This window comes from Hyaena hyaena, unplaced genomic scaffold (assembly GCF_003009895.1).
Source record: "Hyaena hyaena isolate Hyena2069 unplaced genomic scaffold, ASM300989v1 scaffold_521, whole genome shotgun sequence".
In the NCBI taxonomy this organism is placed as follows: Eukaryota; Metazoa; Chordata; class Mammalia; order Carnivora; family Hyaenidae; genus Hyaena; species Hyaena hyaena.
The window spans coordinates 950,926-971,718 of record NW_024081153.1 but is presented as its reverse complement, the minus strand read 5'-3'; the positions used below and the strand labels follow the sequence as shown (position 1 = coordinate 971,718).

Below are 20,793 nucleotides of genomic sequence, written 5' to 3'. Positions count from 1 at the left end.
GAGTATCTCTTTCTACATCAATAATTATTGCTGCACATTGTCATTTTGGGGACTGCATAGGATTCCTCCTTATTAATGTATATTAATATAACTAAAACAGTGCTGATGAACATTATATTTATAATTGTAATTATTACCAAAAATGTCAGTATTTTTTAACACATCCATTTGTACATATATGTAATTCTGTCCTAGATTAGAGGCAGGTTTGTTAGGTCAAAGGTTGTGTTCATTTAGAATTTCTATATAGCTCTGCCACTTTCCAGAAAGTTTTGACGTGTTTTCATTGCTCCAGTAGTTGATTAACAAGGCTTTATTATATTTGAAGTCTTGTTCATCAGACCTTAGTCCTAGTCTTCAGATAAAGTAACTCTTGTTCTACTTCTTTTTTTTTTTTCCTCTTTTCTTGAATTATTTATCTTCTCTGTGGCAGAAGTAGGGACTACTAAAGCTGTATAAGATGCAAGGTCAGGAACTGGACATGAAGTAAAATAAACACAGAGTAATATGTGATTATCTCATAGCAACTACTGTTACACCTAGCATATTATCATGAGTGTTTTTGAACAATGTGCAATGTTTTACCTCTTACGTCCTTGGTATATATATATACAGAAGTCCTACCTATAAATGTCATCCTCTTTATATCTGCTTGGGGGAACTAACATAATATATTATTAACTTCTTAATAATGTTTCAGTCCTTACTGATTCATTTCCCTCTTGCAGAGGAAGCCTCTTGCAGAGGAAAGAACATGTGATTTGAAGTCTGACCTCTATTCTGATTTCAGCTTTGCTGCTTACTTAGTTGTATGTGAACCTCATAAGTTTTCTGGTCTTCAGTTCATCTGCAAAATTGGGGTATCTTTGATTGCTATCTATCTTAATGATTGCCCTAAGAATTAAATAAAACATCGTATGTGAAAATATATCATGGCTAGCATATATTAATAATTCAGTATTTGTTCCATCTCTTTCTTTTGTGGCATGCAGTGATACACAGTTTCTTTAGATATATATTTACTATCATGTATACTGTTGCCTTCACAGAAATCTTCTCTACATATACCCTCAGAGTCTCAATTTTGCCAATCGTCAGGGTTCTGCAAGAAATATAACCGTGAAAGTACAGTTCATGTATGGGGAGGATCCAAGCAATGCTATGCCGGTAAGAAGTGTTCTTTACTTTTCCTGTTCTTCACATATGGTTTAAATAGACATGTTCTTCCCCTCCCACCACCCCCCACTTGATTGGCAGCTCTAAACTGGAAATTAATATATCTTGTAAAAATTTTTTTTTTTAACGTTTTATTTATTTCTAGGAGAGAGAGAGAGAGACAGCATGAGCAGGGGAGGGTGAGAGAGAGAGGGAGTCACAGACTGAAACAGGCTCCAGGCTCTGAGCTGGCAGTCAGCACAGAGCCCGACGCGGGGCTCGAACCCACGAACCGCGAGATCATGACCTAAGCGAAAGTCGGACGCTTAACCGACTAAGCCACCCAGGCACCCCTAATATGATCTTGTAAACCAAATTTCTAACTGTGTTACTTCCTGTAAAGATAGTATGAGTTTACTTGAAGTGTTTCTTTTGAAGTATTTTTTTTTAATTCCAATAAATTAATATATATTGTCATATTAGTTTCAGGTGGACAATACAGTGATTCAACACTTCTATATTGAAGTCTTAATTATTGAGGACTTAGTATATGCTAGTCCCTCCCAGAGATACAAAGATGAAATGAATACCGCTTGTAATCTAGAAGATATGAGATAAACACATAAAATTCTAAAATAGTGACTTTCCAGAGAGGATCAGAACAGAATCACCTAGGTAACTCTAACAAAGCACAGATATGTTTTTTCTGCTCTTGTTATCTGTGATTCTGATTCTTCTCCTTTAGAATGAGAGGCCAGGTAAGGGAGGTGGAAAGTGATGGGTAGTATATGCAGTTATGGTATAGTTCGAAAATGCTCCCCAGGTGATTCTAATATGTATGATTCTTCCCATCTTTGTTAAGAAACTCTGGTAATAGTGCATATTACACTTACCTAGGGAGCTTTTAAAAATACCAGTGCTCAGACTGAATTTTACTCCAATTAGATTATAGTGTCTGGGGGTGAGAACTAGTCAGTCATATATCAATATTTTTATATCTCCTAAGGGATTGCATTTTGCAGCTAATATTGAGACCCAAGGTATATGCTAGGTATTAGAAGATTACTATAGGGATTCAAAGGCATAGGTGTACAGAGGTAGGAGAGAATGTCTTGCTGAGGTAATGGGTAGGTGTTACCTGGAGGAGGTATATATGAACTAAAACCAGAGATAGTTAAAATGTAGATGGCATTGGGTCTTAGACAGCCGGGAAAGGAAAGCAACTCAAGTTGGAGAATGTCCTTCCACAGAGGTGCAGTAGTGGTGAGTTGCCAGTGAGCCAGAGCAGTTTAAGAGAAGTCAGAAATAGTAGATTGAGGCCAGACTGGAGAGGTTCCTGACTGCCCAAATTATAATTTAGGATATGTAGAGCACTAATAAATGCAAGTTCCATGAAAGTAGATGTTAAGCTCAACTAAAGTTAGTAACATATGGAATAGTAGCACAATTGTCACTGTAGATGGTTAGCCTCTGAGAACCTTAATGGAATGAAAATGAGCTTACGAATGGGTGCACTGTTAACAGAGTTTTATTTTAGCCTTCTCTGTCACTCATTAAATCAAGTTCTTCTGATTTTCTACTTACTAGGAAAGCTGTATATTTTCTTTTTTCCCATTGCCTCAGTTTTATCAGCATGTATATATCTTGACAGCAGTGAGCACAAATTACTCATCTTTGTATTTTTCTATGGCTGCTATTTCAGATCTTTGCGTATAATACATGGTGAATAAATATTTGCTAATAAGTCAGAATTTATTTTTGAGGTTTGGAGTTAGCATTTCATATTCTTTACTAGTTTTTTATTCCTGCTGGAAGAATGAATATACCCTCACAGTTGATGAAAAGGTACTGGATTATGAAAATAGATGCTTTGTGACATGTGAATTATCATATGAATTTGAGCCTACGACAAATGTAGTATATGTAAGAAAAGCTGTTTCTGTTGTTTGCCTAACAGATTCTTCCTTGTCTTAGCACATATATGGGCTCTGCCAGTCCAGCTGCATCCAGCCACAGTGACAGTTACACCACTCCCTCTTTTGGTGTTACCGTAGCATATTCTCATTTCTTTTATGGGCCTTATCGCTTTAAGATTATATGTTTATTCTTTTATCTTGTCTATCAGATTGTGAGCTCCTTGAGGGCAGGGACCATGTCTTACTCATATCTGTATCTTGATGCCCATCATAGTGCAGGGCACAGAATTGATGCACAGTCCATGTTGATGAATGGTTAAAAATACACGTCACACAGTCAGAAAAGGAATACTTTCTACTTTGTGTCATACATGTTATGAAAGTAAATGAGTTACTTTGTGAAAAATGATAGCTTCTCAGTATGTAGGGTGGGGGAGATACTGTGTTCCTTTCACTTGTGTATTATTAGTCATATGCAAATATAATGCTTCTATCTTTATCCTAGTGGCTGATTCAAATATAGAAACATAGACACATTGTCTTGGCTTAATTCTTTAAAAAATAAGGACTACTCAAATGGATCCTAAGATAATTTTTGGGTTGTATAATATTGATATGATAAAATCATAAGATTCAAATTCTGGCATTGGAACAATATTTTATAAAAACATGGTAACATATTCTTGGTAAATCGATGATATTAGACTTCTCTAGGACAGTGATAGTCATTACTTTTACACAGCCTTAAAATGAAAGGACCTGTGTGAAATGTTAAAAAAAGAAACACAATCTGTTGATATGTTGTTTTTATTTGTGGATGGTACCAATTAGTCCCTTTGTATACGATGTAAAATTTGAGTTATTTTGCCAGTTGTGTTGATGGAAGGGTGATGACTTGTCCATGTACTTATTTCTGCATATGTAGAGATAGCTGGCCAGAGATAAGAGGTTAATTTATGGTAGGTAATGTTGCGAACCTAACGATCTCACATAGGAATAATAAACCATGTATTTAATTAGCTGCCCTAATTAACCATAGTATTTCTATTAGAATGCAAGAGGCAGATATACAAGACTGAATTATTTTATCTTTAAACCTTCTCCCTAAGTAGTATTTTTTTTTTAATGTGCTGGATTTTTTTTAAGACATATGAAAGAACATAAGAATGGCGCTCCTCCTTAATAGGGTAGCTTGTAAGGAGTACTGGAAGCAAAGGATATATAGCTTGACCTAAAATAGAATTTTAAAATATCATTTATAAATAATTTATATTTGACATACAGAATGATTACTGTTTCAGTGGAGAAGCCACCAATTTTGTTGTAGATGTATGCTACCATTCTAAGACCATATTTCTTACATAAATTCCAAGTGATATGATACACCCAGATTTTAAAATGAATTCTACACCTTCTTTAAGAAAAAGGAAATATAATGGGTAGAAACTTTTTGAATGTTTGAATGTCAGATGGTTCTATAGTTGAAAAGAAATTGACAGCTAAGCAATTGAATTTATTAATGAACGTCAGTAGGCACATTGTTCTTCATTGGGCTGATTTTGCCCATTGTTCTCCAGTAGTTATTAAATCAGACAAATTCTTACATAGATATGAACATCCAGCATTTATTACAACAAAGTTTCAACGTGCTGTTATTTGTTACAGGTAATCTTTGGTAAATCTAGCTGTTCAGAATTTTCAAAGGAAGCCTATACAGCCGTAGTATATCATAACAGGTACTGAATTCAAATATTTCTTTCAAAGTTACTCACTTCTCAGTGGCATTTTTAGCACTCACATTAGTGTGTTTACCAAATGCTTTGCTGCACTGGACGTGCAAATTCAAGACAGCTGACATCAGAGTTTTAAATTTCTACCTAAGATGCGTGTTCTCTATAGACATCAAATTAAGACTTTATATACAAAAGATCTTTCATATCAAATTCTCTGACCCTTTCATTTTTATTATATTGTTATTGATTATCACTGCACCCTCTGGTCCTTTGGACTTTCCCTGTTATTTTCCCCTTGACACTATGTAGTTTTACTTAACTCTTTACAAAGCTTATAGCCATTATTTAAATTAGTGGTATTCTCAACATCTAATAATCCTTTGATTTAGTGCCCTTCCATTTTACTTCTTTCAGAAATTCTTAACTTTGGATAACTTTTAATCTCTGCTTTTCTTTTCTTTTTTTGTTTTTGTTTTGATGATTGAATGCTATTGGAGAAAAATCACTACATTTTACAATCAGGACTATCACAAATTGACATTATTTTCTCCATATGATGGGACGGCAGTAATTCATTTTACTTTTTTTTTCTTTTTGGCCCCACCACTCTTTGGTAATCTTGTCATTGCTTTTTACCCTCAGTCATTTGGCAGGTGGTATTTTAAGCCTTACTTCTTCTTTCTCTAGCTCCTACTTATTCTCTGTTTGCCTTACTCTTAGTGTTCCTACTTTATTAAGTGGATTGAGACCATCCAACTTGAAAACCATACACTTGTCTACTCTTTACTTCTGATTATCTCTGCATGGGTGCCTTTCCTTCTAGTTCAAGGGCAGTGGGGCCCACACCTGGCTCAGTGTGTCTTTCATCTCTGCTTTCTACCAGTCTCATTCTTCCTCTTCCAGAGTATGACTTCATCACTTAGCCCTTCTCTTGTACTGTTATCCCCCACTTCACTGACTCCATCTCTTACTGTCAAAAAGAAGCTTAATCTCCTATACTTAAAAAATAAAACAAAAGCCTTTCTTCAGTGTTGTTGTATAGCATGGTTTTTCCTTGTCCTCCTTAAAACTTTATTTGTTCTCACCCTTACTTTGTGACCCTCTCTCAGTTTCCTCCCATCTCTTTGGACAGTTTTCTTTTCCCCTTTAGTAATTCTTCTAATTTTTCTTTTCTTTTCTCTGTTTCTTTCTCTCTTTCTTCCTTCCTTTCTTTCCTCCTTCCTTCTTTTCTTTTCTTTTCTTTTCTTTTCTTTTCTTTTCTTTTCTTTTCTTTTCTTTCTTTCTGTCTGTCTTTCTTCTTAGGATAGACATTCCACATAAAAGACTATGACTACGGTTTCACTCTTGACCCTCTTTTTCTGTACTATACTCTCTGTAAATAACCTTATGTGTGTTTCTCAGAGTTACATTCAATGAAAATGTTACTACTTTAATCTTTATGTGGATCGCTCCCAACTTTTTATTTTTAGTCATAACCTTCTTTCTGAGGTGCAGACATATTTTCAGTGGCCTAGTGGGCGTGTTCTTTTGGCTGCCTTCTCAATTTCCATGTATTTATCCCTAATTCTCTTCTGGACCCTATATTTGTCTGGTTGTTTTTATTAATGGAACATAATTTTTCTAGTTCCTTTGACTCAAAATCAAAAACATCCTTGTTTTCCTTCTTCTTTTCTCTAATATTAAATCATCTTTTACATCTTGATGATTTTCTTTTTGCCTTATTACTAAAGATATCCTGTGCTGTTCTGTTTCTGGGCTTTTCTTGGATCTCTTTTTCTATTATAATATTGCTTCCCTCTATTAATTCAACTCCTGCTCATTCTTTAAGGCCCATATCATCTGTCTCTTCCTGAATACAATTCCCTGATCCAAAACTTGAAGTAGCCTGTTCAGCTCTGTTCTGGAAGCACTTAACCTTATATGCTCTATGCTATATACCAGGGGTTGACAAACTTTTTCTGCAAAAGGCCCAGTAGTTTTGTTTTAGGCCTTGTGGGCCATATGATCTCTGTCGCAATTACTGAACCCTGTCATTGTAATACAAAAAGAGCCATAGACAATAAGTAAAGTTGCAAATGAAAGGGCATGTCTTCCAATAACGTTTTATTTATGGACACTGAAATTTGAATTTCATGTAATATTTCAAGTGAAATGTTCGTCTTTTGATTTTTTTCAACTACTTAAAAATATGAAAAATTAGTCTGTAGCCTATACAAAACCATTCAGTGCACTGGATTTGACCTGTGGCCATAATTTGCCAACCCCTGCTTTATAGCATTGCTGTTGATATATGTGTGTCTTATTTATATTTCTACTTAGTTATATATTTTTGAGGGTGATTATTTTTTCATGTTTATCTTTAAAACCACCACAGAAATAACACAATATTTAACATAAAAGTGAATAGTTAAAAGTACTTCTTGATGAATAACTTAGAGATGCCTAATTTTCCATAAAAGCCTTCACAGAGTATGATTTAAAAAAAAAAAATGAACACTCAGTACAAGGAATGATATTGATGAAGAAGGTAGTAATTTCTTAAAGTATCTCAATTTATAGTTAGATCTTTATTTTTGTTGCTCTCAGCATTCATGGAATTAAAATAATAATACCCTCAAACATTGTGAGGAAATTCCCCTTTCTCATAATTCAGTGGTGATTAGTGAGGTCAGTAATAAGATGCATAGCATCTTTTATTCACCAAAGTCATCAAATTCTCAGATGGCTACCATTACTTATCTTTCTTGTGGGTATTAAAATTCTCATTGATCTAATATTTCTGTGATCGAATCTATACTTTTAGTGTTTTTGAAGCTTATTTGAAACGGAAGGATAGTGGACTTACTACCATCAGAGGGGGAAAAATACCCTAATTGGTGGGAAAGCCTTCACTTTTAATTAGTTGGAGCAATATGGCTTGGATGTATTTTCATGGACTATAACTCTGAGAGATACTAGCTGAATACAGAAGGTTGGGATGCTAAGATTCTATTCCTTTTAAGTCCATATCATAAATAGCAGCAATACTTTTTTTTTATAAGAATGCTCCAAGGGACCACTCTCAATGGATATTGAGATGCAAATGCCATTGGTTAAGTCAAATATGATATTTGTTGTATTCGTATACAATACGCATTGTATTGTAGAGCACTTCTAAACTGTGGGACAAATGCAATTAATAGGTGTTCCCTGATTTTTTCTTTCGTTTCTTTTTCTTTTTTCTCAGCAACTAATATATTAGTCTATGTTTTATTAACATCTATTTCTTTAGCAATTGAATAATTGATATAATATATTTCATAGAGAGCCCAACTTGATACCAAGTTGTCTAGAGCCACTTGTTTTTTTTTTCTTTTTTACAAAAAGATAATACAAATTAATCATCAAAATGAATTCACTCCTATAATAGAAAAAATTTTTTATGGTATGGCTTTAAAATGTATACTTATAAAAAACTCCTATTACTTTTCTATGTAATATGTATCAGATTATAGAAGGCCTTGCCCTAGTCTCCTCTTTTATACAGTTTCTGATCTAATGAAGATCTCAGCATCAAGATGGTGATTATTAGTGAATTTTCAAGTCATAGGATTACTCAGCCCATTAATAAAAATGAGATTAGAAATTTCTGAAATGAGATTAGAAATGAGAGAGAGAATTTCTTTTCTGAAATTTCTCCCTCAACTGGAAATAGGAGTGAGTTACTTACAGTTTGGGAATAGAGAAAAATATTTTGTACTAGAAGAAAAATTAAGCATGAATCATGGAATTAATTTAAAAATTACTCAAATATACAAATTATTTATATTTGTATATTTATTTAATTTATTTAATTATTTATTTTGAACAAATTACTGACTATTGATCTGTTTTGTTTTGTTTTTGTATGAAGGTCTCCTGATTTTCATGAAGAAATCAAGGTTAAACTCCCTGCTACTTTAACTGACCATCATCATTTGCTTTTTACTTTTTATCATGTTAGTTGTCAGCAAAAACAAAATACTCCTCTTGAAACTCCTGTTGGATATACAGTAAGTATGTCTTGTTTAATATTTAGCTCTTCAATCTTAAAAGTAGTTACAATATTTGATATGTAATTGGTGTTCATTATTATTGAGTATTCCCTATTTGATTCCCCATATTGATTAGGAAGAGTCATCCTAATAAGAAAATACTCATTAATGTAATTAATTAACTAACATGTGTAAACACTTAGGTGTTGGTCCTAATTATTATGTGTTTATCAAACAGTACACTATAAATATATTAATTTTAAGGGTTCTTCAGAAGAGAATTGTTTCAATGTAAAATGATTAAAAGAGACCCTTGGCCATTAAAGCTCTTGGCTTTAATTAAAGGCAAATAAATCTCTTGAGTATTTTTTGAAAATCATTATGATTGAATTGCAAAGGTAAACGTGAGGTGAAGGATATCATGATGTGCTGATATCCTTTTTCAACTTTGTCAGAAAAATCATGCTGCTACCCAGAAGAACAAAATCAACAATTGATTCTTTATTTTTTTGCCTGTGAGATGAATTTTACCAAATGTAGCAAAATAAATTTGTGCTTTTTAGTTTTGTTGTCAGCATTCATATTCAATCAAACCTTTCCCTGTATACATTGACACTCTTACCCCCATATGATATGGATTGACTTTGGCATTTTTCTACTCCAGCTTTTTCTTGGATAGTAAGGACCTCCTACAGACTTAAATTGCATAGTTAGTAATAATGTTTTGGGGATGCTCCTTAATAAAAATATTGTCAGGGAAGCTTTTCTTTAGAGGAATCATGAAACCTATTATTATTACTAATTAAATCCCCTTGGTGTTTGATGGTGTGAGACAAATTTGACTCATTTCAAATTCTTAAAACAGATTTTCCAAGTAATTACTTTTGTAACATATTTAACTTCATATTGTTTCCTTTTTAAATAAAAGTGGATACCAATGCTTCAGAATGGACGATTAAAGACTGGGCAGTTTTGCCTACCAGTTTCACTGGAAAAACCACCACAAGCTTATTCTGTACTGTCTCCTGAGGTCAGTATCTCTTATGGTGAAACTCTCCAGATGGAATGAAATGAGGTTTTTGCAAAAGTATTTTTCTCAAACAAGACTTTGCTGTTCTATCTAGATGTAGATAATATTATATAATATTATAATAGTGATAATATTTTTTCTCTTAAAATTACTCTATAGAATACTTAGAAGCTTTTAAAATAAGTATATTGATTTTAAAACCAAAATAATATGTGAAATATAAGCTTAAATGGCAAATTTAGAGAATTTTCATATTGTAACATAAGAAGCTTTAAATAAGTAAGAACATTTCACTGAAAGTCTGGAGGAAGAACAAACCAATTAATTTTTTAGAATCATTTTGTAATTGACTGTGTATGTGAAAATAAAGTAGCTACAAACATGCAATACAAGAGCCATTAGCAACTGTGATGTTGACATATGTGACATAAACAAAAACATTGGAAAAATCTCAATCAAGAATCAGTAGCCACTATTCAAAAACCAGAGTCCTTTTTGGGAGAACTGTTGCGTGATGATTAGTAAAGTGAGTGCCTTGAGTGTGACTGTTTATATACATTAATCTGAAATATGTCTTGGGAATGTTCTGGTAGCATTTATTTTCAGAATAGAACTCAAAAAAAAAGACAACAGAAGTCTACTGCTCTGATCTCCTTTCTTTCTTTTTTTTTTTTTACTTTTATTTTTTCTTCTATAGTTTATTGCAAATTGGTTTCCATATAATACCCTGTGCTTATCTCAACAAGTGCTCTCCTCCATGCCCATCACCCCTTCCCCTCCCCAACCCCCATCAACCCTCAATTTGTTCTCAATATTTAAGAGTCTCTTATGGTTTGTCTCCCTCCGTCTCCTTAACTATTTTTCCCCTTCTCCTCCCCCTTCCCTTGGTCCTCTGTTAAGTTTCTCCTGTTCCACATATGAATGAAAACATATGGTAGCTGTCCATTTCTGCTTGACTTATTTCACTGAGCATAATACCATCCAGTTCCGTCCACGTTGCTGTAAATGGCCAGATTTCATTCTTTCTCATTGCCAAGTAATATTCCATTGTATAGATAAACCACATCTTTATCCATTTGTCAATTAATGGACACTTAGTCACTTTCCATGTTTTGGCTATTGTTGAGAGTGCTGCTATGAACATTGGGGTCCATGTGCCCCTATGCATCAGCATTCCTGTATCCCTTGGGTAAATTCCTAGAGTGCTATTGCTGGGTCATAGGGGAGTTCTGTTGTGAATTTTTTGAGGAACCTCCACACTGTTTTCTGGAGGAGCTGCATCAGTTTACATTCCCACCAACAGTGTAGGAGGGTGCCCGTTCCTCCACATCCTCGCCAGCATCTAGAGTCTCCTGATTTGTTCATTTTAGTCACTCTGACCGGCGTGATGTGGTATCTCATTGTGGTTTTGATTTGTATTTCCCTGATGATGAAGGACGCTGAGCATTGTTTCATGTGTCTGTTGGCCATCTGATCTCCATTCTTACTGTTCTCTGTCACTGACTTTGCCCCAGACAGATAGCACAGTGCCTTGGCTGTTCCTTATATATGAAGGAACATATGTGAAGAGCACATGTCCATTTCCGGTGCTTTGCACTTCCCTGTGATGGTGGTGCCCCGTCTCCAGGCTAGTGTCTTCATTTCATCCAGACACCCACTCAAATCCCACCTCTTCAGAGAAGGCGTCTCTGATCACTTTGTTTCAAATTGGCAGCGTCTGCCATTTTTTTATCCCTTTACTTTGATTTATCTTCATAACACTTATCATTAACTTTATACTTCTTATATTTTTGCCTATTTATTATCTACAGAGTATAAATTCCAGGAAGTTAGGGACTTTGTCTTGTGTGTTGCTGTATCTTCAAGTACTTAGAATAGTTCTTGAGCTCATGATGGACACTCAGTAAGTGGTTTTTTTTTTTTTTTTTAATGTTTATTCATTTTTGAGAAAGACAGAGAAACTAAGCGTGAGCAGGGAGGGGCAGAGAGAGAGGGAGACACAGAATCTGAAGCAGCTTCTAGACTCTGAGCTGTCAGCATAGAGCCCAACTCAGGGCTCAGACTGACAGACCGTGAGATCATGACCTGAGCTGAAGTCAGTTGCTTAACTGACTGAGCCACCCAAGTGCCCCAGTCAATAAGTATTTTTTAAATGAGTAAATAAAGACAGTAGAAAAGAAATCTGACTCCCTCCTTCCTCCTTTCCTTTCATCCCCTGCCGAATCTTTCATTTGATTTTCCAGGAACACATCTCCTCAATAAAATAAGTTATTCTTCTGTGAGGGGTAGCATTATATATTTCAGGAGGAATTTTTTTTTTAATTTGAATTTATGGAAATTGTGTATTTGTTCTTAATTGATTTGCAAATACAAGATCAGCTTTCTAAAGGGAGACTGATGATTTTCTTCTAGCTACTATGCTGTATATGCTCACATATAATATAAAGAATATGATCATGGTTTGGATTTGATGATAGATGTATAGCTGATTGATATGTGATTAAGTGATTAAACTTTTGTATTTTAAATTACAGTATTAAAAGAACATTATAGGGGCACCTGGGTAGCTAAGTTGGTTAAGCATCCAGCTCTTGATTTTGGCTCAAGTCATGATCTTATGGTTTCATGCATCTGAGCCCCATGTGGGCTCTGCGCTGACAGCATGGAGCTTGCTTCAGATTCCCCCTCTTTCTCTGCCCCTCCCCTGCTCACAGTCCCTCTGTCTCTCAAAATAAATAATCTTAGAAACAATTACAAAAACAAGAACAGTATGTATTCTGAGCTTTATTATTATATTTAAAGAATAGTATATATTGTTAGTTTTAGTGCTGAATTTAAAACAAGTGAGAGATCATTATTTAAACATTCAGCTTTTACAGATCATTGCTTTATGCAATTTTGTATTTACTTTTCTGGCTAAGGTTGAGCTCTCTTTGATTCAGAAGGTAAGAGTCCTTCCCAATATGTGTTAGCTTCAATTGATTTTTGGGCCTTAGAATATGAAGCTTGCCATCTAAGCTTACATACTGATAAACTAATTTCTATAACCAGCACACTATTACTTTATGATATTTGTCTCAATCATTTTCAATGATAAGGGGATCATTCTCTTTTTAAGATTGGGTAAAAGGGAAGGTAAACCTTTTTGTGGCTTCGTTTCATATAATCTTGTTCACTTGTTTTCCCTTTTGAAATTTCATGTTCATTTCACTCTGAACCTGTAAGCATTCTTCTCTGGCAGGACCAGTGACTGCCTTTCATGTGAACAGTACTCTCCCAGAGTGATGTAGTGTACAACTTGCACAAAAATCATGATGCTCTTGACTCCTGCTGTTAGTTGATGAATCCTAAATCTGCATCTCTGCTTATCCATTTTTTGCCAGTTATTTGCTTAGTAAGTTACAATTCCTATTGATATCTTTGCTAGGATATCTCAAACATAAACTGTCCAAAATTTGACTCATTTTTGTTGAATACTGTAGGAGTCACGTTGAGAGAAAAACCCTGTTCATTAATGAATGTGTCTCAACAGTGTTTGTTAATGGTATTCTGGAGAATTTACCTCCATTTGGTGTCATCAGGTTTTCAGGATCAATGTTTGTAGAGGTCTAGAAAGCAAATTCATGCTTATAAAATTCATAGATTGATGCACGGACATGCATGACAGTCTCTCACCAGATTTTTCTGTCTGTGGGACTGTCGTTCATCCTGGGGCACTCATTATAATCTCCCGGACTTTAAAACTTGTTTGAGGGAAAATTGGGTGGCTCAGTCAGTTGAGCATCCGACTCTTGATTTCTGCTTAGGTTACGATCTCACGGTCTTGAAATCAAGCCCCTGGTGGGGCTTCGTGCTGGCTGTGGAGCCCATTTGAGATTCTCTTTCTCCCACTTCCTTTGCTCACCCTCCCTCCCTGCCTCCCTCCCTCTCTCTCTCTCTCTCTCTCTCTGTGTCTCTGTCTCTCTCTCTCTCAAAAAAAATTTTTTGTTTGATTATTTCTGCCTGAAATATGTCACAAGGAAACAATATACATACCCTTTAAAAATCTCATGAATTATATGTCTTAAGTATTTAACCTACAGATTTATTTGTGTAGGTATGCAAAGATCAACATAGAGGATGTTTTAAAACTCAGCAGTGGTTACACTTATATATGGATAGCTAGGCTTTTCAATTATTGCTTTTTTATTTAATAAAATAATAAAGTCATTAATCTGCCACCCAATCTAGAGCTACAACAATGACAATAATTCACATAACTTATGTGCTTGTCCCCTAGTCCACATAAGAACGTATAATTATAAAAATACTAGTCTTTAAAAACATTTGTGGTAAGGGGCACCTGGGTGGCTCAGTTGGTTAAGCATCTGACTTCGGCTCAGGTCAGATTTCATGGTTCATGGGTTCAAGCTCCACATCAGGCTCTGTGCTGACAGCTCAGCCTGTTTCAGATTCTGTGTCTTCCTCTCTCTCTGCCCCTCCCCCACTCATGTTCTGTCTCTCTCTGTCTCAAAAATAAATAAATTATTTAAAAAAAACATTTGTGGTAAAATATACGTAACAAATTTACCATTTTAACCATTTTTAAGTGTCCAGTTCCATGGCATTAAGTGCATTCGTGTTGTTTTGAAAACTAGCCTCTTTTTTTTTTTTAAGTTTATTTAATTTATTTTGAGAGAGAGAAAGAGAGCACAAGCTGGGAAGGGGCAGAGAGAGGAAGAGACAGAATCCCAAGCAGGCCCCGCACCATTAGCTCAGAGTCCTATCGGGGCTTGAATTCACAAACTGAGATCATGACCTGAGCCACGCTCAAGAGCTGAACACTTAACTGACTGTACCACCCAGGCACCCCTGAAAACTGGCCTCTTAAAACTACCTTTTTTTGAGAGAGTGAGAGAGCACAAGTGCACAAGCAGGGGTGGGGGGTGGGCAGGGGGCAAGGAAGAGGAGAAATCTTAAACAGGCTCCTTGCTCAGCTTGAAGCCCAATGAGGACTTGAACTCACAAACCATGAGATCATGACCTGAGCTGAAATCAAAAGTCAAATGCTTAATTGACTGAATCAACCAAGCACCCCTTAAAACTACTTTTAAAAAAATGTTTATTTATTTATTTTGAGAGAGAGTGCATGTGAGCAGGGGAGGGGCAAAGAGAGAGGTAGAGAGCGAGAGAATCCAGCAGGCACCAAACATAGTGCAGAGCCTGACATAGGGCTCCATCCCTAGGCTGTGAGTGAGATCATAACCTGATCTGAAATCAAGAATGAGAGGCTTAACCAACTGAACCACCCAGGTGCCCCTTTTAATTGAGGTATATGTATATCTAGAGAATACATGTTACTTTGCTTATATGTTGAATTTAATGAAAAGGCTATTCTGTATATAATCCTCTGGGACTTTCTTTTCCTCATTCAGCATAGTGCCAAGAGTTGGTGTTTCTTTATGATCATATATAATGTTTATATATTTTGCTGCCATTTCATTGTATTTAGAATATAATCAAGAGTTGTTTTCCATGACCTCCAAATCTCCAAATGATCTGAGCTCTTCCACCTCCTTCATATTATCTTCTACATCACTGAGCCCCTTCTTTTGTACTTAGAGCTTCTTCCATATATTTTCCTGTTTCTAAGCCTTTGAATTTTCTCTTTCCTCTTCCTGAACTTCACGTGGTTGGATTCTCCTCATTATCTGAATTTTATATAAAATAGCACTTCCTCAGAGAGGACTTTACTCCATGAATTTCCAACCCTTCCCTCCACCACACTGCTGATACAATCTATCATTTTTAATCCAATTTTGTTTACCTAATGCTTACCACTATCTGAAATTATCTTATTTATTTCCTTATTTTTCCCTATAAGAAATGATGGGTAAGCTTCCTGAGAGCAGACCTTTTGTTTACCATGGAACTCTAGTACTCAGAAAATTGTATAGAGGCTTCAGTAAATGTTTGTTGTATGAATTCAATCTTAAAAAGTTACAGGATTGTTGGTATTAGCAAAAACTAAAACAGGAAAATTTTGTTGAGACCAAAGTTTCCCCAAAGTGATTAGCCATTTGGCAATGATGAATATCTGCCATATTTTCTTCCTCCACAGAAACATTGGCCATTTCTTTGAATCTTCCTTATCACACTCCCATAGGGGTAGGGCAGGCATTTCACTGACATGTGGAGAGAGAGGACTCTGGGCCATGTTTTTGCCAAATTCATCCATAGTTACTCCCATTCCAAAGCTTGAGTGCCATTTTGCAGTGAACCACCAACGACATGCAGTAAGGGATATAACCCAGCAACCTTTTAGGAAACTATTTGTAATATCTCATTTGCCCGAGTTCCTTCTTTGACCTAGGTTAGAGATTGACTAAATCTGTGACATCCTGAGTAACTCATTAATTTTAACTACATTAGTTGAATGTGCTTGATAAATCTGTGCCCTCGTTTCTACAAAGAGTGCACCAGGTTGTACCAGGCATTGTCAGGACATGACATGTCAACATAGATGTATTTAACTATTAACATGGAGGTGCACAATGTATGATTGTATAAGTTTTTTAATAAATACACTATTTCGTTCTGAAGAAAAGGAAAAAAATCCTAGGACTATCAGTATTAGCAAAAAATGAAAATTATACGGATCACCAAAGAGTTTGATTTTTTTTTTTTGTGGGGGCGGGGGGGGAGTGCAGAGGGAGAGGAAGAGAGAGAATCTTAAGCAGGCCCACGTCCAGTGTGGAGCCTGACTCAGGGCTCAATCTCATGACTATGAGATCATAACCTGAGCTGATATCAAGAGTAAGACATTCAACTGACTGAGCCACCCAGGCACCCCAAGAGTTTAATATTCAATTAAATGTGTGTACATCAATACAATGATGCAGTAATTAAGAAGAGTAATATGGTGGAGGCCTGGGTGGCTCAGTTGAGCATCTGACTTTGGCTCAGGTCATGATCTCGCGGTCTGTGGGTTCGAGCCCCGCGTTGGGCTCTGTGTTGGCTCGGAGCCTAGAGCCTGTTTCGGATTCTCTCTCTCTCTCTCTCTCTCTCTCTCTCTCTCTCTCTCTCAGAAATAAATAAAACATTTAAAAAAAGAAAAAAGAAAAGTAATATGGGATTGTGTGAGTAGCTCAGTCGATTGGGCGTCTGACTTTAGCTCAGGTCATGATCTCGTAGTTCGTGAGTTTGAGCCCTACATAGGGCTCCATGCTCACAGCACAGAGCCCGGAGCCTACTTTGGATGCTGTGTCTCTGTCTCTGTCTCTGTCTCTGTCTCTCTGCCCGCCCCTCTCAAAAATAAATAAACATTAAAAAATAATTTTAAAAAAGGGTAATATGGATTTCAATATCCCAGTAGAATGTTTATAATACAGATATAAAAACAATATAGTGACAACCAAACTCACATATCAGGTACACATCAGTAATTATGTGGGAAATAATTTGGAAAATACATACCAAGTTTAGTAAGGTTAACTTTTGAAGGGGGTAAGGGATTATGGAAGTTTTTATTATTATTGTTGTAAATCTCATATACTTTTGAAAGGCAGTCTATAGTTATTTTCAGGATTTCACTCCTGGCCTCGCCATTTATTAGTTGTGTAACCTAATATAAGTTTCTTAATCTGTCTGTTATGGACTGAATTATGTCTCCCCACTCCCCACCTCATCTTTCCACTGCAACCCGCAGATTCATATGTTGAAGACCTAGCCCCCAGCGTGGTAAGGTTTGGAGATGAGACCTATAGGAGGTAATTAGGTTTAGATGAGTTTTAGATGAGGTCATGAGGGTGAGCCTCATGATTAGTGCCTTAAGGAGAAGAGACATCAGAATACTCTTTCTCTTGGCTGTGTGAGGCCACGGCAAGAAGGTGGCCATCTGCAAGCCAGGAAGGAGTTCTCACCAGAAACTGACCATGTTGCACCTTGATTTTGGACTTCTAGTCTCCAGATTGTGAGAAAATAACTTTCTGTTCTTTAAGCCACACCAATGTATGATATGTTATGGCAGCCTGAGCCAACTAAAATATTCTCTGTGCCTGAATTTTCTCATCTGTAAGTTGAGAATACTTAATGCTTATAATAAAGAGTTATGTTGATGATTGAATGACAGTGGTCTGTAGAACATTTAGAATGGTGCCGGGCACATGAAAAATGTTAAAGCAGTGTTTGCTGCTATTACGGGATTCCTATTTGCTGCACTGCTTGTTAGAGTTTTAAGACAGTAGTTCTTCACATGCATCAATATCACCTGGAGAGTTTGTTGTAACACCAGCTGTTGAACCTTCCCCCACAGAGTTTCTGATGCTGGAGGTCTGGGTTAGGGCTTGAGTATTTACATTTCCAACAAATGCCCAGGTAATATTCGTGCTGTTCATCCTCAGATCAGACTTTAAGAACCACCATTCTTAAAGCAGTATTTGTTCACATTTTATTTGTGTAGTCTGTTTTTTTTTTAAGCTGAAAGCAAATGTTTTGGGTTTAAAGAGCCAGTAGTGGGGCGCCTGAGTGGCTTAGTCGATTAAGCGTCCGACTTTCGCTTGGGTCATGATCTCGCGGTTCGTGGGTTCGAGCCCCGCATCGGGCTCTGTGCTGACTGCCAGCTTAGAGCCTGGAGCCTATTTCAGAGTCTGTATCTCCCTCTCTCTCTGACCCTCCCCTGCTCACTCTGTCTCTCTCTCTCTCTCTCTCTCCTAGAAATAAATAAAAATATTAAAAAAAAATAAAGAGCCAGTAGTAATTTTTGCTTTGAGTGGTTTCGATTTACCTCACCGTCTTTTAAAAAAAGTTTCAAAACCTGTATTACTTACCTCAGTAGAGCCATTGCATTTCTTACCTACACAGTGTTGAATTTTGTAAGAGGACTGATTTTAATTGGTTTTCTTTTCTACTCCTGGTTTAAAAAAAAATGGCAACCATGGGAAAGAAATCTCTAAAACATTTTCCCCCTGAGACTTTCTATTTTTTCCATTTATTTCAAAGATATTTGTAATTCCTTGTTTTATTTTCTAGCATTCTTTGTCAGATTTGTCAACCTCTGTCATCTTAGTATTTGTTGATTGCCTTTTCTTATTTAAGTTGAAATTTTTCTGGTTCTTGGTATGATGCAAGATTTTTTTATTCTAACCTGGATAGCTTGGGTATTATGTTATGATCTCAGATCTTATTGAAGCCTTGTGATTTAGGGGGAAGCTCTGTTGTTACATTCATGCCACAGGTAAGGGTCCACATTCCTCACTTTGCTGTGGGTTGAAGGTACTTATTATTGGATAGAGGTAGGATTTAACGTTCCCCACTAGGCTTCCTCAGATACCTCCCTATACACGAGGAGGAAGGGGCACCTTGGTACTGCTCCCTGCTTGGCTTCCACTGACACCCAGTTGGAGGGGGTACTTATTATCACTGGCCTGAGACCCGAGTTTTCCATCTCTGTCTTCTCTAATACCACCCAGTGTGGTGAGGGGATTGGGTGGGGATCACGGCACCTCATTACAACCAGCTGAGGGTAGACACCTGGAGTCTCTACTCAGCCCATTGTGGGGAAGGCGGGGCCGTGGGGCTGCAACTTGTTTCTTTGTGTTTCGCCAGAGTAGGGCAATTATTGGCTTTGATTAGAGGCAGCAGGCTTTTCTTTTTTTTTTTTTAATCTGTTTTTGTTTGTTTTAATTTCTGAGAGAGACAGAGAACATGAGCAGGAGAGGGTCAGAGAGAGGGAGACACAGAATCTGAAACAGGCTCCAGGCTCTGAGCTGGCTGCCAGCACAGAGCCCGATGCGGGGCTCAAAGCCACGAACCGTGAGGTTATGACCTGAGTTGAAGTCGGACGCCTAATTGACTGAACCACCCAGGCGCCCTAGAGAGCAGGCTTTTTTGAAGCTTCTTTTAGTCTGCTCCTTTTGGCATTTCTGGGTTGCCATCTTCTTTAGTGGCTAGTCCAAGATCTGTGAGGCAAAAATAAAACCAGAGAAACACTACCTTATATTTCGTCAAATCCTGAGGTCACTGCCATTTGCATTCTTCTCTCAACCTTTCTGTGTTTATTTTATGTATCATGTTCAGGGATCTAGCAGGAGGATCAGAGACAAGTGATGTAGTGACTGTCTTTTTAAAAATAACTTTTTATGGTCTCCTTTTAACTAACATTCCTAGCAATTTACATCAGAAGAAAAGTTTTCTAATCTTTATAACATAACTCTGTTGCTGTAAATATTTTACAGCTCCATTAAAACAAAATAGTAGTTTTTGTAAGAAAAAAACAGAATATTGTAAACCATTAAAATGATATTGTAGATGTGAATTTATTGACATGAAAAGAGTGTAATATGTGAAAAATAGGTTTAAAATAATGTTTTATTATTATATGTTATCCATTATATATTGTACATATTTATTACAAAAGTAGGGTGTATATAAATTCATATACGCACAGAGGAAGATTTGGAATGATATAAAAAGATATGTCTTTGGGAAGATAGGATTTTGAGTGCGTATTTTCTGCTTTTTACTCCTAGAGCCTTTTAATTCTCTTGTAGGAAACATAATTTTGTAATAGAACAAACTATAAGTTTTACATTTATTTACAGTGCGTAAAAATATATTTCCATGGTATTTTTTTCCCATTGAGGTATTATAATTTTTGTTTTCAGGATATCTGATCAACTTAAGTATCTATGATCATTATATTTAATATCTTACAGGTTCCTTTGCCTGGCATGAAATGGGTAGATAATCACAAAGGTGTTTTTAATGTTGAAGTTGTTGCTGTTTCATCTATCCATACACAAGTAAGTGAGTTTTTATAATTTATATGATCAATTTTCACTTGAATGGTGAACATATTATCTAGTACTTAAGTCAGTTTTAGTACAGTTACCTGCTGTAAGAATTACAGGACTATATATATCAGAAATGTATAGATTTAGAAGTTACTTTTTAAAGGAATTAAAGTG

At 36.1% G+C, this 20,793-nt stretch overlaps 1 protein-coding gene across 6 annotated transcripts in view; it reads left to right on the top strand.

The window, feature by feature from the left end:
- Nucleotides 1-20,793, top strand: part of DOCK7 (dedicator of cytokinesis 7) — a 220,793-nt gene that overhangs the window by 111,552 nt on the left and 88,448 nt on the right. For 5 of the 6 annotated variants that reach the window (XM_039255289.1, XM_039255288.1, XM_039255287.1 and 2 more), the window contains exons 15-19: nucleotides 1,050-1,167; nucleotides 4,737-4,807; nucleotides 8,697-8,835; nucleotides 9,746-9,847; nucleotides 20,542-20,628. In XM_039255289.1, coding sequence (XP_039111220.1) covers nucleotides 1,050-1,167; nucleotides 4,737-4,807; nucleotides 8,697-8,835; nucleotides 9,746-9,847; nucleotides 20,542-20,628 — 517 coding nt within the window. The remainder of the gene's footprint in view (nucleotides 1-1,049; nucleotides 1,168-4,736; nucleotides 4,808-8,696; nucleotides 8,836-9,745; nucleotides 9,848-20,541; nucleotides 20,629-20,793) is intronic. The other variant, XM_039255290.1, reaches the window with a different exon arrangement.